Below are 20,132 nucleotides of genomic sequence, written 5' to 3'. Positions count from 1 at the left end.
TTCTACCCACTACTTTCCCCTATGACCTTGCATAACACTTACTTTTATGCCTTTCTGATGCATTTATCAAGTAGCAATGCATATCACACCTGGCTGTGTTTGCACACAAGATATAACTCCTACTAAACTATAAGGTTCATGATGTCTCTAAAACTTTTCTATCTCCTCTTAATATAACAACATGCCCAAGCACAGCCTTCTGAACATAATAACCACTAAACAAAAGTAGCAGTCATCCCTGACTCTTCCTTCCCTCTAACCCCAAATATCCTATCTTTTTACCAAGACCTGTTATCTCTCATATGTGCTCCCTTTTCTCCTCTAACACTGCTACCACTGTAGTGCAGGCCCTCATTACCCCATACTTGGACTACTGCAATAGCCTGCTGACCTATCTGCTTATTTCAAGTCTGTCTCCCATCCAGTCTCACCTAGCAAAGTGATTTTCTTAAAGCATAAGACTGATCATGTCATCCTCTCCACCTCCCTTTCTCAATAAACTCTAATGGCTCCCTATTATCTTCAGGATCAAATATAAAATCTTCTGTTTGGCATTCAAAGTCTTTCATAACCTAGCCTCCCCTCCTCCGCTATTCCAGTCTGTTTATACCTTACTACCCTCACATAATCCACAATCCAGTGACATTGTCCTCCTTGATATTTCTTGAACAAAATTCTCCATCTTGAGACTGGGCATTTTCAATTGTCCCCCATGCCTGGAATGTTCTCCCTCTTCATCCCCACTTCCTAACTTCCTTCAAGCCCAGATAAAATCACACCTTCATTAGAAACTTTTCCCAATTTTCCTTAATCTTAATGCTTTCCTTCTGTTAATTATTCCTAAACATATATATGTATGTGTGTGTGTATGTATATATATATGTATATATATATATATAATGAATATAGTTCATACATAGTTGTTCGTATGCCTTCTCCCTTAGATTATGAGCTTCTCGAGGGAAGTGACTGTATTTTGCTTTTTTTTTTTAATCCCCAGTGCTTAGGCAGTGCCTAGAACATAGTAGGTAGGCACATGACAAATGTTTATTGACTGAATGATCCATAGTTTTTATTATAATTATTTGTTTCTTATCCTTTTATACCAATCATGGTGCTCTACCAGCTCTATAGTAAGTATACATAGAATGAATGGAATGGAAGAATGAAAGAAGGACTGCACCTTTGTGGCACATTGTTACATATTTAATGTGCTTTTGTTTACAAAACTGTACCAGCTAAACCACTGGACATCAAAGTACTAAAGTGTGCGTACGAGAAAATACCATCATACTTAAGTAATCTGAAATCATACAAGGACTCTTTTTTCCCCCCAATTTATGAAATGAAGGCATTTTCTATTGTAGTGAAGAAACCTAAAGAGCATGCTGCCCAGATCCGTAAGTATACATCCCAAAATCCCTACAAAGACTTTTCTCAACCAGAAACTCACCTCCTTGGCTGACTCCAGTTACTACTGTAGGCTGCATTCTGAAGCTCGCTTTCTTCTCCCTCTCCTTCTTCACGTTCTGGGAGTTCTGGGATTTCCCTGTGTAAGAGCGATGTACTGAATACTTTAAAATACTTGTAAAAACACCCACAGATTTCTTACCTGCTATTTTATCTGTTTCAGCATGAGCATAAAGCCTTCAGAACAACTACTTGTTTCAGCACTGTGAAGTTCCTACTCACTCAACTCCTCTGCTACATGATTGTAGTCAAAAGCAAGAGATGATGATAAAAACCTTTTGTCATAAGCTTAGTGAAAAGATATAGAATAAATCTCTAAGACCAGTGTTCTTATTCTGGGTCTATGAACTTGTTTGTTTGCTTTAAAAATATTTTTTGATAACTGTATTTCAATAAAGTTGGTTGCCTTTATTCGGTATAAAAATATTCTGGGCAGCTAGGTGGTGCAGTGGATAGAGCACCGGTCCTGAATTCAGGAGAACCTGAGTTCAAATGTGACCTCAGACACATAACACTAGCTGTGTGACCCTAGGGAAGTCACTTAACCCCACTGCCTAGCCCCCCCCCAAAAAAAATTTATTCCAAGAAGTGGTCCATAGTTTTCACTAGACTACCAAAGGCATTCATGATGCAACAAAGGTTAAAAACCCCTACTCTAAGAATAAATATAGAGTCTGCAAAAATCTGTTTCCCTCCTACTACAATGGAAAAATATCATCTGAGTTTTAAAGGCAAAATAATTTCTTCATTCCTTCATTTATTCAGCAAATACTTACTTAGAAAAAAGCACAGTGCTTGGCACTCTGGGAGGTGGGGACACAAAAATATGCAAAGCATTCTTCCTGTTCTCAAGTAGCTTACCATCTATAAATCAATAGTTTCAAGCTAATCATTCCCATGAGTTGATTCAACAAAAGCTTTGGGAGAAATAAAAAAAAACCAAGAGCTTCAAATGCAAGTGTTTTTCCTTTAACTATAAGAGAAAAACAGAATATGTTTATGGCACAGCTGTGGCCCATCTGGAGTTACCAGGCACATGCTACACTTCCTTACATAGGAAGCTTATTAGAATACAGACTGTGTTTGGATTTTCCCCCTTTCCATGTCTGCTGCAATTTTGCTTTTACCAAATGCTAACTATATAAGAAAATATATCTGGATTTCTGATTGGCAGTAAGTACAGCAGATACCAGCAAAGGAACACTTTTTTTTCTAAAGGGAAAACATAGCCTATGTCATTTTAAAATCACATTTAAAGCTCACTGAAATAAAGTGTACCAGGGGATTATTTACAGTAGCTGGAATCCTACTGAAAAACAGTATAGACTCAAAATGACCCATTTCTGCAGGTGCACTGAGCTTTCCCATATTCTGATGCTCAAAGAAGTCAGTGCAGAGTAAAACAAAGTTGCAGCAATAGAATGGCATAGTGGAAACAACACTGGACTGAATATCAGAAAATCCAGGTCTACCATTTAGTACCTGTAGTACCTCAAGCAAATTACTTAATCATTTTGGGTTTCAGTCTCCCCATCCATCAAATGGACAGGTTGGAATTGATCAGGAGTCCTTAACTTGAGGTCTGTGAACTTGATTTTTAAAATATGTGTGTGTATATACACATGTATATACATATATACATATATATGTGTGCGTATATATACATATATACACACATATACATATATACATATATATATACATATGTATATATGTATATGTATATGTATGTATTAGGCAATTGGAGTTAAGTGACTTGCCCAGGGTCACACAGTCAGAAAGTCTGAGGCCAGATTTGAACTCAGGTCTTCCTGACTTCAGGGCCGGTGCTCTGTCCCCTGAGCCAACTCGCTGCCCCTAAAATATATATATTTTGACAATGTGTTTCCATATAATAAAATTCCTTTAAAGTCCTATAAATTTTACCTAAAACATTTAAAAACATTATTCTGAGAAGGGATCTATAGACTTCACCAGACTGCCTGAGGGGTCTATAACACAAAAAAAGGTAAAAAAAATCCCTGGTCGAATTGGTTTTTAAGTACCACTCAAGCTCTGATATTATTTGAATCTATAAAAGGACATAATCAGAATCAATCACTTAAATATCTGGTTAAAATCTAATGATATAGTGGCAAGTAGGGGGCATAGTGGACAGAGCACCAGCCCTGGAGTCAGGAGGACCTGAGTTCAAATCCAGCCTCAGACACACTCACTAGCTGTGTGCCTCTAGGCAAGTCATTTAACTCCAATAGCCTCACCAAAACAAACAAACAAACAAACAAATAAACAAGCAAACTAATGATACAAAACTTATATAAAGACTTTTATAAAACAAAAATAACTAGTGTTATGAAACATGGAACAAAAAAGTTTTAAAAGAGGAAAAACTTGCCTAATCTATTCTGGAATTAATATCTTGTAAAAAGTATATATTTAGATTTTCTTTTTGTTTAATATAGAGTATTGTAAAGTTTTGGTGTAATGATTTTTTTCCAGATTTGTTATTTAGCAAATAGTTACAGAAGTTATTTTTATTCTTTTAGATTTCTCATAAAATGAGACTGCTTGTATGTTAATGTATAAAGAAAATTTAAACAAGGTTATTTTCAATTTGAAAATTTTGCGTAGTTAAAAAAATGCTTCTGTATTCCTCATTGGTATGGTGCTACTGCAAAACTTTAGGGCAGCATATTATATTTAGCTAAACTATTCAGTTAATTAAGAAATCCATAAATCTTTTATTCTCAATGACATTTGTAATTGTAAATAGATTAACCTATAAAAGTTGGTATTTTCTAAAAATCTTATCTAATAAACAGAAATATTCCCTAACATAAAAAAGAAATAGTTTATGAAAAAAGGAGCCTCATGAAGCTTTCTATTTTACCAGCAGCAAATAGGTTTTACCTTAGAGTAGCAACCAAAACAGTTGATTATGTTATTAAACAATGTATTATATTTTTTATTGCTGGTACTCTTCGGGTTCATAGTATACTTTCCATGTGTTTCTATATTTTCTAGATTAAACATTTCCTTAGAATCAGGACTCTTGAAAAGAATGAGGTTGCCAAGTAAAAGAGTGTTAAGCAAGAATAGGAGGCCAAGGAAAGAGCACTGGTGCATAAGCACTATTTGGGGGCATGGGGTGGCTGCTTGAGAGCCTCTATGTCAACGGCATTATACAAAAGTTTAGTTATTCAGTTGTGTCTGACCCTTCATGACTCTGTTTGGGGTTTTCTCATCACGGATACTGAAATGGTTTGTCATTTCCTTTTCCAGATCATTTTACAGAAGAAGAAATTGAGGCACACAAGGTTAAGTGACTTGCCTAGGGTCACACAGCTAGTAAATATCTTGAGGTCATATTTGAACTCAGGAAGATTAGTCTTCCTGACTTCAGGCCTGGCACTCTATCCACTGCACCACCTAACTGTCCACGCAGAAGTTTACAGAATTCTAATAACCTACTTAGAGATTACAGAAGCAACTTTTAGAATAGCTGCTCACATTTGGAAACTATGAAAGGGCTCATTCTTCCAGCTCTGTCCCTTGCACATAACTAAGCTCTAGGACTTGAATGCTAGCCGAGAAATAATTTTGCACAGACATGAGTGGAAATTAGCACGTTCTATTTCCCCCTGCCCCTTCTTTCCAGTTCATTATGTCTCCTCAAAATCCTATTCTTGCTATTCCATAAGCAAAAAGCTGAGCTCAGCCATGGTCTTCCAGTTTTGACAAACCCTTTTGGGGGCAGTTACTAGAGAGTATTTTGATTACCTGGCAGGATAAGATGAAAACATATCAAGCGACATTGTTTCCCCAGACTGGTGTCCTAAATTTGCTCTGTACTCTTCCAAAAGCTCTGCAGGAACATAGGTAACCCTAGAAAATAAGAGATTACATAAAAGTAAAAAGGGATATCAAAGATTAGCAGAATGTTAAGGAAAAAATAAGAGAAGCTTCCAAAAGGGCAAAAATTCAATGTTGCTATTCTTTAGTCATGTTCTTAGAAAAGTTTTTTCTTCTATGTAAAAAAAGATCTTTCTGAGTGTAATATACTAAAACAAACCAAATTAGGAAGGAAGCCTCTGAAAATCTATGTGTTATTTGTAATTCAAGTAAACAATTTTTTTTTAAATGGCTGTCACCCACGCTTTGAATTCATGTTTTCCTCATTTCTGCCTATTAGAAACTATTTCTTGATCTGTTCTAGTAAGCTTTCCCTGAGCAATTTCACCTTCCTCAAATTTACCAACTTCATTTTGTCTGGCTTTTTGCGTGCCTTTATCACATTCTAGTTGGTGTAAATGTAGTGCACTACACCACAATTAGACTGCAATGGAAGGCGCTTATCATTATTATTTTCATCTTTGGTATCTCCAGTACTGAGCAGAGTCAGGCACTTTCAAGTAGTTTAAAAAATGTGTGTTGAACAGAGCTGAATTAGTAGCATGGGCACATGAAATGATGCCCTAGAAAAAGTTGTTTACTATCATGGCCTCCAAGTGAAGGCAAATGTCAACTTTCTACAATTTGGCTTGGGTCCTCATTCAACTCAAAATGATTTATCCAATCACCTCTTAGTTGATGAACATGATGGTTTTCTTTTCATATTTCTTAATTTTTTGTCAACAATTAACAATGCTGAACACTCTCTCCTCTCTCACCTGGGATATAATTTTTATTTTGCTGCTCTCTCTCAGTTCTCCCACTTATCTGATTATACCTCAATCTCCTCTGATAGCTTATCAGCCACATCATGCCCCCAAATAGCGGTTATACCCCAGTGCTCTTTCCTTGGACTCCTATTCTTGCTCAACACTCTTTTACTTGGTAACCTCATCAGCTCTCAAGGATATGATGATCATCTCTATGCAAATGACTACCAGATCTATATATCCAGCCCTAGACCTTCTCTTGAGCTATAGCCCTGCATCCAACTACCTATTAAACACTTTTAATTAGATGTCCTATAGGTATCTCACGTCCAAATGAGAATCCATTATCTTTTCTCCAAAATTCACTCTTCTATCAAACTTCCCTATTTCTGTCAATAGTACCACTTAAATTTGCATCCATAGAGTCCTCACTGACTCCTCACTCTCCCTTATCCCACATATCCAATCGATTCCCAAATCTTACTGTTTCTACCTCCACAACATTCCTAAAGTGTAGCCCCTTCTTTCCACTGATACATCCACTGCCTGAGTTGAAATCCTCAAAAGCTCTCACCTGGACTAAATCCTCCTAATTTATTCTCCCTGACTCATCTTGCCCTCTTTATTCCATCTTCCACACAGGCGACAAAATGATTTTCCTAAAGTACAGGTCTGACCATGTTATTCCTTTTTAAAAAATTTTTTTGATTTTATTTTTAACTTATACAATAAAACAAGCATTTCCATAACATAATAAGAAAAAGATGACTATACAAAAAACTGCAAATCTTTATTAATAAATTCCAATTATTCTTTACTATTCTAAGGTCAAATGTCAACTCCTCTGGTTGACTTCATTTAAGGCCATTCCCAATCTGGACTCAATCTCCATTTCTAGTTGTATTACGTATCATTTTCCTTCATGTACCTTACGTTCTAGTCAAACTGGCCTTCTTACTCTTTCAAATACCACCCTCCATTTCTATCACATAAGCTGTGTCACATACCTAGAATGTCCTATATTCTACCTCACCTTGGCTTCATATAATCCTTAGAATAATTCAGGACTCAGCTCTAGGAACGCTTTCACAATAAACAAACTACTAGTATCTTCCTGGCCTAAATCTAATTTGTATATACCTATATATGCACATGCAATCTCTCTGATAGAATGTAAGATCCTTAAGGGCAGGGACTGTTTCATTTATGTCTTTGAATATCCAGTACAGTGCATAGTACATAGAACACATTTTATAAATGCTTATTGATTGAATGTCCTTTGGGTAGCATTAGTTTTCATTTTGTATTACAGGAATATAAGCAGCCAAATTTTTCCATTGAAAGTTCACAGGAAACCATGATAGTAGTAGGTGATTAATAAATGTTATGGCAGTTCCCAAATGATAATAAGGCTCACAATGATTTCTTGGTATTGGAAATACATGTAAAGCATCAAACTCCTCTGAATGTGTCTAGGTTCCAGCATACACCAAATTTAATAGCCCATTGCATTAGCTTTGCCTATCCAGGGGCTACTTTTATTCTTTCTGTATATCTAAACCAGTCACTTCAATTAGCAAGCACTATGAAGGACCACCTAAAAGCCCCACTAAGTGGTGAGCCTCAAACTCCGAAATATGACATCAAATTGTTTAAACTATGTCAAAAATATCTCTTTCACCTTCACCATCTTCCTCTAATGATATTTAGAAAAAGTTAACTTGACATTTAAAGTACAAGCATTCATTTGTTCATTCACTAAATGCTCCTGGAGTAACCACTACACTGTGCTAGGTATCGCCTCCTATCGCTTTGTGGATTGCTCAGTATCCCACTGTGGGGAAAGTATTTGGCTTTTACCCCATTATGTTATTTAGTGAACCATGCTTTGGGCTCCCTAGTTAGAACTTGAGCTATAGATCAATGAGTAATGGGGCAAGTTAAATTTATTAAATGAGATCAAGTCTGTGTATTCGTGTAACTAAAGTGTACTTATGGACCAACAACTGTATAATACAGAGATTACAAATAATGTGAAAAATACCTACAAAATCAACACGAGGGTGATATTTACATGAAGATTCAGTATTTTCTGGCAGGACTGAGGATTATCTTTTTATGCTACTCAAGTGACCTAATTTATCAATTGAGGAAGTTATATGGCTTTATGTGGGGGTCTCTCTATCCCCTTTCACCCTTCAATGCCCATCACTATGTCCTGTTAATTAGCTTTCTATCCCAAATCACCAACGTAACATGTAGGTATACTCTTACCGAAGATACATCAACCTTATAGAACCTCTCCCTTTGTATACATTTTTGCCAGGTGACGTAATTAGCCAATGAAAGAGGAAATAATTTATTGGATTTAGTTTCAACCTGGAATTCAGGAGACCTAAAAGATTCTGGACCCAAAATTAATAACTGTTTGATCTTGGGTATGGCAATTAATTGTCTTATGGTATTTTAAGCAGGTTTGCTATATGCTAGACAAATGAAAGAGTAAGGAAAGGGCAGTACACTCCTATGGTCCAAATATGGAGTCCAATAATATAGAGACCAGGCTATGTTAGTATCACAGTATGTGCAGGTTGATAACATTCAAGGGACTAAGATGAGTGGGGATGTTATTCTATAGGCAAAGATTGAAGAAGGGAAGTAAAGGTATAAGAAGTAAGATGGAGGGAGTGCTGGATTATTTCTTTAACTTGACCTAACTCCCCAGAGCATTAGTCTTTCATGGAGGTCCCAGGTCCCATCCTGCAATGACCTATCTGAATGTCCCCGGGTTGTATCTTCTTTTGCTCCACCTGACTAGCAAGGCCATGGATTCTGACATTAACGTCTACATTCATCTAATCTTCAAAATGGTAATGAAGAGATAGACATTTGCCTCACAAAAGTGGTTTATGAAGCAATAAGAAAGTACTGAAACTCTTCCGAAGAAATAATAAAAATCTAAATTGTAAGCCCTGTAAAGGCAGAGTTTCTATCTCCCCCCAAATCTAGCACATTGTATTATGTAATTCTTCCCCACCCCATCCCCCAACACCTTTGGTGGGGGAAGGAGACAGGCAGTTCAGACCAGTGACTGCTTAAGTTTGGGGAACTCCCAATATGGAATTGCTCTCAAAACAAGATTTGAAATTCATTTATAATTAGAATCTGAGAGATTTGCCTAAGCCATCAAGAGTATAAGTGATTGAGGCAGCTAGGAGATGCAGTGAATAAAGTACTGGCCCTGAGTTCAGGAGGACCTGAGTTCAAATCCAACCCCAGACACATAACACTTACTACCTGTGTGACCCTGAGCAAGTCACTTGACCCCATTGCTTAGGCCCCCCCTCAAATAAAAGAGCATAAGTGATTTGCCCATAGCCACATAGTTAGTTTATCAGAGGCACTTTCTAGCCTCACTCCATCATGTTGCCTCTCTTTATGGTATATTTGTTGAATGAACAAGTAAGTGAATAGGTGAATACCAGGAGAGTCCATGATGTTAAATATGGGGAAAATGAGTACTTAACTAAGGGCCTAAACTATGAGATAGGTGACAGTTTTAAAAATTTTGTCAACTATCCAAATCACAGTAAAAAAATGTTGAAGAAAAGTCTAGGAAAGTAATGAGGAAAGAACATGAGAACCCAATGGAGAGAAAACAAAACCCAGTGAAACATTTTTAATTTATGTATGAGATGTTAAGCATCCATACAAGTTCTGTGTAAAGAGCTTTGTTCGAGATCCTTTTCTCATTTTCCTCCTTGGACCAATAAAAGCTCTCTACAGATGCCTGCCAGACAGAAACCTGAGGGGGGAAAGGCAGTTTCATAAGTATTTATCCAAGATTTATCGAAGAAGCAAGAACCAGCAACATCAACATCCCATAACACAAGGGTGCGTGCAGTGCAACGAGGGTACCGAACACACGCTTGGCCACACTGTCACACAAAACAACCTCTAAACCACCACCACCACCAACAACAACAACAAAAAAAACTGAAACTGTGTTATGTACCACATATGGAACACATTGAAGACAACTTATCTGATGGCCAGTGTTATATATATATATATATATATATATATATATATATATATATATATATATATTTATATATATACACACACTTAAAAATAAACTAACCTTCAGGAATACATGAAGGGGCAAAAAAAAAATAACACTAATAACAACATTAGTGCCGTAGAAAATGTGACACGGAGATTAATCCAGATACTGTGCTAGAACTCACGGGTAGCATTATCCTCTTGAAACAAGCTTGAAAGCTCAATGTTTAGAAAATACAATTTTTCAAATAGGCTAGCAATCATCAGTCTGAAAACGCAGCAACCATTTTTCAGCCCTGCTGGAATTTATGCTTAAAATGAATAAGTAAAAAAGCTGAAATGTATATGCTGAATCTATATCTGGATGCATCCCTGCTTTTGGATGTTATAAAAGCATGAAATGGTTTCACAGACAAATTGCAACATATAGCAATAATGAGCTTTTGAATCGCCAATACTCACACATAAAAGGGGGCCTGATCATCAGCAGGTGCTGGAGGAGATCTAGAATGTGAAGCATACGATGCAGCATCTTTTTACAATGGTGTTAAAAAATGTCAGTGTCTTGTGCTGAATGTGAGATGCATACATATGTAGTTAAAAGTGTGTGCTCCTGTTCTCCCCCCTCTTTCTACCTCCCTCCCATCTACACCTCCCCCGGAAAGCATCTGCTCTTTACTGATGTCTATAGCAGTGATTATTAACAAGCATGGAAAAATGTAACTGCAATCAATCTTTTATTCCTTGATCAGGAATTCATCCCACACTTTAGGTTAAGGCAGGTGAATTCTGATTCAGCTCAGTAATTATCTGGCAGATGTTACTAGCAGCTGCTGCTAAGCGCAAAACCCTGGCTATTATTACAGAAATATAAGGGCTCCTGGCAAGGTGGAGTGAGAAGTGAAACAGAACGCATTCTGGTGAGGCTACACATCTGCTTTTCCCCAGAAAATAATGAAACCTGGAACTTAAACTGGCTGTTCTTGAACTCTTAAAACTCAAATTCTCTACACACACATGCACACACACACACACACACACACACACACACACACAGAGTTGCCATGTATTGTGATTTTCAAGAATATCCAAGCATTTTCTCAATAAACATAGAATTTCCTGAAGCCAAGCAATTTTATATTTCATTTTGGGGGATGCCTTTTTTTCTGTTAGATCTCCTCTTAACAAGTTATCCATAATGCCATCATTCTCCCCCCAAAATCCCCCCCCTTGTAGAAGAAAGCCTAGTCTAAGCTCTCAACACAGTTGGAAATCTTAAACCAAAATTGAAACCTCAGCAGTCCAGAGGCTTCTTCTGCTCCTGTACACTCAAATACAAGGGAATAATGTTTCTTTTGGGAAGATAAAATGGGATCTGAGGGAAATTATGTCCTAGCTTCATGCAAGGCTGGTGACAAGGGAAGAACACTAAGGACAAATGCCCTCTCTCCCCAACACTTGTAATAGCTGACCAGAGGGGCTGAATGTTGTTTTTTGTTTGTTTGTTTTTATTTGCTTAGTATCCATTCTAGTGTGTGTTATAAGGAATATATGTATATATGTATATAATATATGTGTGTGTGTGTATATGTATGTATGTGTGTGTATATATGTATGTATGTAGATGTATATGTGTACATGTATATCTCCTTCCTGCTTTGTATTCTTTGCCTAGTGAGCCAACTCTACAACCATCCGAAGCAAGACTTGGTGGTAATGTTTCTATGATTCCCCCTCATAATATTAACACATTTTTTTCTTTATTTTTTTGGAAATTACTTGCCAGACTCCCTCTCTAGATGCTCTTGATGGTCAGAATAAAGCTATCTTCAACATGAAATTAACAAATTCTGGTGAGGAATTGAAGGAATAAGCAACAGAGAAGAGCAACAATTTCAATTGTGGAGAAGGAACAGAATTCACTTAAGTCGTTTTAAGTCACAAACAGGAGCTAAGGCATGTCATTTTAAATTATAGTCACAATATCCCTGTTATACAAGAGTTTACAAATATTGCAATGTACTAGAACACTGAGGATAGCAGGTACTGAGTTCCAATTCAGGTATCTCGGGAAAAGGGAAAGTGATCTGTATTAGCTCCAATAACAAAAAACTTAAAAATCATAATACAGCAAAAGAAAAGATTCAGTCATCACCTTATCCATAGACGATGCCAGAGATAAACTATATAAATTAATATTTTCCAATAAGTGGTTCTTGTCCCTTTATATCCCACTTATCTTTTCCAGAGAAATAAATGATAGTATAAAAGAACACTGAAAAGAAGACATGTTTTCTTTTGTTAGTGTGTACTTAGATAATATTTATAATTTTCAATTGTACTTAAATTGTGGTCAAGATTATTAAAGTTACATGACCTCATTTTAAAATCAAGGATTAATTAAGACATGTAAATATTGAAAAACCATTAATGAAGTTGGAAAAAGGGGCTAGGTTATATAATAATAACACTTCTTTTATATATAACCAGCAGAGTCAACCAGAAAAATGTCAGAAGATATATGTCTGCTTTTTATTGAAAGGAGAATGAAAACCAGATTGCAATTGTGGCTTTTCTTTATGAAAATTCAACATACTTTCTTTGTAGGAGAGCCAGTAATATAAAATGCATGTCAGTAGAATAACGTGCAGTGCACAAAACCAGTTACACAAAGCAATCCTAACTCCAGTTCCAGATGAACATTATGCTTGGGTGCTTATGAACATCAGATTTGGCTCTATTACATTCCCTATACAGGAATGGAAAGTGGAGGATCACAGGATTCTCAGCTATATGGAAAGGAGCCCGAGAGGTAAAGAAAGGTGACTTGAAAGCAGTGGCAAGTAGAAGACATGGGGTTCAAACTCAGATCCTCTGACTCCATGGCCCCTTGTTCATCACAACTAAACAAGGCTGCCTTATATGAAAGAAAACAATCACCTTAGAAATTGTGGCCATAAAACAATAAGACTGATTTTATAGGTGGCTTAAGGAAGCAGGTTCAGTACTTTACAGGTACATATTATATGACAAGTTTAGTGAAGTTAAAAAAGGTAACATTTTTGTCGTACTCTAAGAGCACTGATTATTTAGGAATATAAATCCAAAGCTAGAAAGTACATCACAGCTCCTCTAATTTAACCCCTCCATTTGATAGAGAAGGAAATAAGGCATGGGGATTTTTTTGCTTTCTTCATTCTGTTTTAAGTGACCTATAAAAGTCACACAGGAAATGGCAGAGCCAGGATATGATTAGGTCCCCAGACAAGGGTAGACTAGAGAGTTTCCATTGGGGAATACAGAGATTGTTCCAGACCTATTTTTGAGACTCTCTGGTCAAACTGTTTAGCTCTGAAACCTCCTTCAGCATTGTACAACCCGTGGGTGTCCTAATGCTCAATGCAGTTTTTCTTCTTAGTGCGCCCCTCACTTCTAGAATTTATTGAGGACCCAGAGTGTCCCCAAATCCTCCAATGATTTTCACAGTGACAGGCTTAGGGGTAGAAAGGTCACAGGAAACGTATCCTCAGCCTACAACTAAAGTTAAAGAAAAAACAGCAGCGTTTAAATATAAATAGCTATTGTTATGCAGCAAGAAAGAGAAATAATGCAAGGAATGTGATAGCTAACAAGAATTTTTTTATATGTTTTTTTTTGTTACAGGAAGAAATGAATGTGGTGTATGGAGTATCTAAGGAGAAATGACTGTAAAAACATGACAATACATTTAAAATATATAACTTATTAAGTGGTTAATGTTTAACAAATATTATGTTGATTTGAAAGATTTATAACAAAGAAAACTGAAAAGCACAAATTTAAATGATTTTAGATCCTCTAATTTTATAGGTCATATAGGCCTTAGTGTTTTTAATTTTTTCAAAACTCTTTCCCAACTATTACTTACTTTATGTCAGGTCCAATGAGAGAATGTCTCCTTAACATGGCTCTTGCCTGGGCGCTAGTTAGATTGGTGGTAGATTCTTCATTAATGGATAAGATACAATCCCCTACACCAATCCGGCCGTCGCGACTGATAGCTCCACCATGGATGATACTTCGAACTATCATTCCTGAGCCATCTTTGTTAGAACTTACCGTCATCCCTATGAAGAAACAGAAATAAAGGATTTTGTTGTGTACATAAGTTTTCAATATTTTAGGTAAATGGGGACTACAGATGACAGAACAAACTGGCTTTTGTTAGGTTATTTAAAGCCAAATGGTGAAAAAGAAAAGTCACCCAACTACCAGAGGAAGAAATTAATTTAATTTTTTTTTGAAAATTAAATCACTTTTAAATTAATTTAATTCCAAATTAAATTTATTCTAATTTAAAGTGAAGTTTACTGAAGATAAAATGTTCAATATTCACCATTTTAAAAACTAAATGGGTCTGTATCACAGAATAGATCAGTTAATAAAATATCCCATCCTCTGACTATCAAATCAAGAAAATAACACTGATCAAACATCATCCCCTAGGTTGTTTTCTGCCTATGTTGAGAAATTTTCACTGATCAAACTATACTATGACCAAAAGCAATATCCAAGTTCACCTGCAATGATATCTTCTACAGTAAGCCATTTCTGATTGGTTGACAAGAGTTTTCACAGGACTCAAATCTTCCCGTATTTACTCCTTTCTTTTTATTTTTAACACCCCTCCCCCTCAGTAGAATACAACTTTTTCAAAGGAAGGACTATTTTTGTTTTTATTTTAGAATAACCCTCCCCTAGTACAGTGTTTTGCATATAGAAGGTGCTTAATAAATGCTTAGTGAAGTTGATTGAATTGAAATGTGCAATACAAAAGCTGGTTGGGCTTATTGATGCAATGATAAAAATAACTCACATGAATGTAACTATTCAAGGTTTACAATTTTCTCAAAATAACATTGAGGCTTCCATCAGTAATGTATTCCCATTTTATAAAAAAAAAAAGACTGAGAGGGTTACAGTGACCGGCACAAGGTCATACTGATGGGGCACAAAGGATAGACCCCTAAAAGGCTCTGGACTTTCCCATGTGGCCCAGATCCCTGGATTTTGCCTGGGGCACCTGGCCCTTCTGGGTCCTCTTCTGTTACCTCCCAGTCACCCAAGTTATTGGTCACTCCTTGACCACTGCATATAGATATCCATCTTGCCCTCATCAAATTGCTCAGATTCCTTAAGAGTCTCACCCACCCGAACTGGTGTTTTAATAAACCTTGTCTCTGGATGAAAGAAGGCTTGGGTCAAATTCATTCAAGGCAGGACCTGCGTTGTTTGCCCTTGAATTTTAGGGTTCCCAGCACCCCTAGACCTCAACAATACTACCAAAGAGTAGGGGACCAGACTTCAAACATGAGTGCCCAGCACTCTTTCTCAGCTCTGTTACATACCACTGCTCTCCTAACTAGCTAAGAGTTCCATGGCTAGAGCCATGCAAAAGGTTAAAGCCAGCTAGCCTGCCTAGGAGTCAGACTAAAGACAGAAATCTGCCAACGAACAATTATTTATTAAGCACTTGTTTTATACCATGCATATGCTATATGCCAGAGATACAAAAAAACCCCAAAAGCAGTCCCTTTGCTCAAGGAGTTTACAATCTAATGGGGAAGACAACATGCGGATAAGTTGGTATGTGCAAGACACGTGCCCATTTGATGGAAGATAACCTTATTGGGGAAGGTTCTAGGAGCTGAGAGGACCAGGAAAGGCATCTTTGCTACATGTTCTAGTTTTCTTGTTTTATGCTGGGTTGGTTTTTTTTTTTGAATGAATCTTGAAAGAAGTTGGGGATTCTATATGAAGGAGAGAAGAGAGAACATTCTAGGCATGGTGCAGAGCAGTGACATCTCATGCGAGGAAGAGAAAGAAAGCCAAATAAGTTGGATTCTAGAGTATGTGGCCGGGAGGAAAGATAGAAGGCTGGAAAGGCAGAAAAGGACTAGGCTGTAAAGAGCTTTAAAAGGCAAATAAAAAAACTATATTTGATTCTGGAGGTAACAAGGAGCCCCTGGAGTTTACTGAGTAGGCTGAATGACATGGTCAGACCTATGCTTCAGGTAAATGACTCTGATGACTATGTGGAAGATAGATTGGGGAGGGGAGAGGTTTGAGACTGGGAGACTAATGATAAACCCAGCCAACTCAGTCCCAGCATGCGTATTATGAGTTATGCCAAGCAAGAATCTGGAGCTCAGTCATCATGACATTTTCAAACCCTGCCTCTAATTTAGCTGCTCATGAGGTTGTCAAGACATGTCAACCCTACAAATGATGGTCAATCATTGTTTTATCTAAGCCTTAATTCTCTTCCTCATTCCAGTCCATTTGATACATGACTGCCAAAGTAATTTTTCCTAAGCACAGATCTGAACCTGTGACTCCCCTACTTAACCAACTCCAGTAACTCCCTATTGCCTCTCAGATAAATATTTAAACTACTCCTACACTTCCTGGTGCCAGCATGCCTTTCTAGTTTTAATAGGTATTACTCCCATAATCTCTGAACTAGCCAAACTAGCCCCTCTCTTCTTCACACATGATATTCTAGCTCCCATCTCTATGCCTTTGCACTGGCTGTTCCCCATGATGGGATGCCCTTCCTCCTCATTTCCACCTAGCTTCCTTGGCTTCAAGTCCTAGCTAAAATCCCACCTTCTCTGAGAAGCCTTTCCCAATCTACCTTAATTCTGGTACCTTCCCTCTATTGATTAGCTCCAATTTATGCTGTAAATATCTTGTTTGTATATTGTTGTTTGCATGTTGTCTCATCCATTAGAATGTGAGTGCCTTGAAATCAGGGACTGTCATTTGTCTTTCTGTCATCAGTGATTAGCAAAGCACCTGATACATAGTAGGTGCTTAATACAGGTTTACTAACTGCATGCAAAAAAAAAAATATTTCATTAACCTGATTTCATCCATCTATATCCAAATTTTTCAAAAGCATAGTTTGTACTAATTAGCTGGACTTTCTCACTGCATAATTCTTTACTTTAACCTTTCACTTTCTCTGGATCTCACTTTCTCTGGACATGCATTTAGTAGTCTTTTTCCCCCTTCCTCCCATGCAGGTATCCAGGCTCAAAATCTCTGCAAATTATTGACTCCTATACAATGTATCTTTCTTTTTTTAAATGGTGGCACAGTGGATAGAGCTCCGGCCTTGGAGTCAAGAGGACTTGAGTTCAAATCCAGTCTCAGACACTTGACACTTACTAGTTGTGTGACCCTGGGCAAGTCACTTAATCCCAACTGCCTCACCGCCCAAAAAAAATTTATTTTTCATTTATGGAATAAAACACAGTACAAAAAAAAAAGATTGCATATGAAACTGCAAATCTACTATGCATAACTTGCTATTCCTTTCAAATATATAACAAAATTACCATGTAAATTTCTTTTTTTTTCCTTTTTTTTCTTCCCTCTTCTCCTCCGCAACACTAGAGATGGCTATCATTAGGCACAAATAGGTATATATGTAAAATTATTCTGTATATACTTCTATCTTTCTCTATTCTCTACTATAGAATAACCATTCAGTCATCTGTTGATAATCTCTGTACTATTTCTCAAATCCAAATGTTCATTAATATTTACATTCTTATTATATCTTTCCTAGACTATTATAACACCTTCCTAACTAATTTCTAGATTACAGCCTCTAGACATTTCCTTCCCTTTTAAAACACAATGCATTTGACTGCTGGAAAATTTTAATTTCATGAATGCACCGTTCTCATTAGCAGTCCTTTGCACATAGTAGGTATCAGATAAATAGTCGTTAAATTAATGATGTCATTATCTTTCTTCAAAACTTTTAATGGCTCCTCAATCAAATAAGTAAAATCTAAATTCTTTAGCTTGGCTTTTAGGGTTTTACACAATATAGCTCCAATTTATCATTGGCCTTACCTCACATTCCTGAAACAGACCCAGCATTTTTCATATTTTGTACTTTTGCTCATGCCACTCTTTCACCTAAAATTCTCTCTCCCTCCTCCTCCCATTGCATTTTACTCTATGCCTACTGAAATAATACTCATTTCTTCAAGGATCAGATTGTCACCCTGGAGTATTCCTATATAAAATAATAATAGCTAACATCTATATAAAGTTTAATGTGTACCAGGCATTGTGTTAAGCTCTTTATAAGTATTATCTTATTTGATCCAAAACAACCCTGGAAGGAAGGTGCTATTATTATCTTCACTTTTACAGATGAGGAAACTGAGGCAGAGGTTAAGTGATTTCTTTCGGACTTCAGGTCCATTGCTCCATCAACTGTGCCACCTAGCTGTTCTTAATCATCTATAAGTGATTTCCTGCTTCTTATTCATCCATGTCTCTCCCTCATGGAATCTTAGCACAGTGTCTTTTATAGTACCTGTAGAATAAATGAACAATGAACAGAAACAGGGAAATTCAACAAAGATACTCCCATCAGCAAACACAGGGCCAGCAATACATTTTCTAACATTATTTAGCTTTCCTAAAATAATAGTATTTTTTTTTCAATCTAGACCCTGTGATTTCAGCAGTGCAGAGAATTCTGGGTGCAAAAACTCCCTCTACTGATGCAGATGGACAATTTGTCTGAAATTTACAGTCTTAGACAATGACCCAGAGCACTGGAAACTTAGAGGGTTTGCCATACTGTCATGTAGCTACTATGTATCAGGAGTAGGTCTAGAACCTAGGTCTTTCTGGCTCCAAGGCTGACCTACCACAATCATATCTACTGTTCATTTCAAATGAGAATTGAAAAGCACAGAGAGGAATAAACAATTAATCAAACAAGATTTAGGAATATCTCAAAACATTATTTCCTAATTGAAGCAATTTCTCTATAGTGAAAGAATTTAATAGGATATATATATATATATATGTATATATATATATATCAAAGATCTATAAATTTTCTTTGACTATTTTATTTGCAATATTTTTGTAATCATTTGCTTTTCAGAAAAACATATTTTAATGAGTTTTTTCTACATAAAATAATGGGAAAATTCTCTAGACTAAGCATGCCACTCAGGCCTTAAATGTTTGTTATTATAAAGAGACTATTTTAATCCTCATCATCAGGTTCTAGTTAGCCAAACTAATAAGGAGGACAAACCCTGGAAATATCACATGCCTCTTAGAGAGGCAGTGTATAGAAAATACTATAACAAGATTTAGGAAACCTCACTTCCTGTTTTAGCTCTGCCATTTATTAGCTGACTGAGCTTTGATCAAGTTCTTTACTTTTTCTGGGCTTCAGTTTCCTTACTTGTGAAATGACAAAGTAGAGCTAGATGATATGAGTGGTCTCTTCCAGCACAAACATCCTATGAATGTTGTATTTACTTGCAACACACATTTTCATGCCTCCCAATCATTTCTCAATTCCTTGAAATCGTATTTTTGACTCCACTCCTTATCTGAAACTGTTCTATCCAAGATGGAGAATGATTTCATAACTGGCTAAGTCCAATAGCCTTCCCCCCCAAGTCCTCATCATTTTTACCTGTCTGCAACTTTTGACATTGTTGACCACTCCTTCCTCTTGTATAATCTCCTCCCTTGGGTTTCTGGGACACCACTCTATCTTGGTTTTCCTCCTACCTGTCTAATTACTCCGTAGGCTCAAGCTGACGCATCATCCTCTTTCCACACACTAATTATAGTCATTCCTCAAGGTTCTGTCCTGAGCCGTCTTCTCTTTTCTCTATATATTCTTTCCTTTGGGGAGTTAATCAGCTCCCATGGTTTAAATTACCATTTTCTCTTCAGATGACTCCCAAACCTATATATCCAGGCTCTAATCTCTCTTCTGAACTTCATTCCTATATAACAAATTGACTGCTAGAAATCTCTACCTGGATGTCCTCAAAGCATCTAAACCACAAGTCCAAAGAGTAACTCTATGTATTTTCCCCAAACTCATTCCATTTT

At 36.8% G+C, this 20,132-nt stretch overlaps 1 protein-coding gene across 28 annotated transcripts in view; it reads right to left on the bottom strand.

Annotated features, from left to right (window-relative positions):
* MPDZ (multiple PDZ domain crumbs cell polarity complex component) overlaps positions 1-20,132 on the bottom strand; it is a 225,062-nt gene that overhangs the window by 62,189 nt on the left and 142,741 nt on the right. For 18 of the 28 annotated variants that reach the window (XM_020969728.1, XM_078152490.1, XM_078152491.1 and 15 more), the window contains 4 exons: positions 14,104-14,302; positions 10,659-10,700; positions 5,251-5,355; positions 1,454-1,549 (listed from right to left, as the gene is read on the bottom strand). In XM_020969728.1, coding sequence (XP_020825387.1) covers positions 1,454-1,549; positions 5,251-5,355; positions 10,659-10,700; positions 14,104-14,302 — 442 coding nt within the window. The remainder of the gene's footprint in view (positions 1-1,453; positions 1,550-5,250; positions 5,356-10,658; positions 10,701-14,103; positions 14,303-20,132) is intronic. The other 10 variants (XM_020969732.2, XM_020969738.2, XM_020969742.2 and 7 more) reach the window with 1 other exon arrangement.

The sequence above is a fragment of the Phascolarctos cinereus genome, unplaced genomic scaffold, assembly GCF_003287225.1.
Source record: "Phascolarctos cinereus isolate Bilbo 61053 unplaced genomic scaffold, phaCin_HiC Scaffold_4;HRSCAF=312, whole genome shotgun sequence".
NCBI classification, from domain to species: domain Eukaryota; kingdom Metazoa; phylum Chordata; class Mammalia; order Diprotodontia; family Phascolarctidae; genus Phascolarctos; species Phascolarctos cinereus.
Note: the sequence above shows the minus strand (reverse complement) of the source record. Positions and strands in the feature narration are given on the sequence as shown.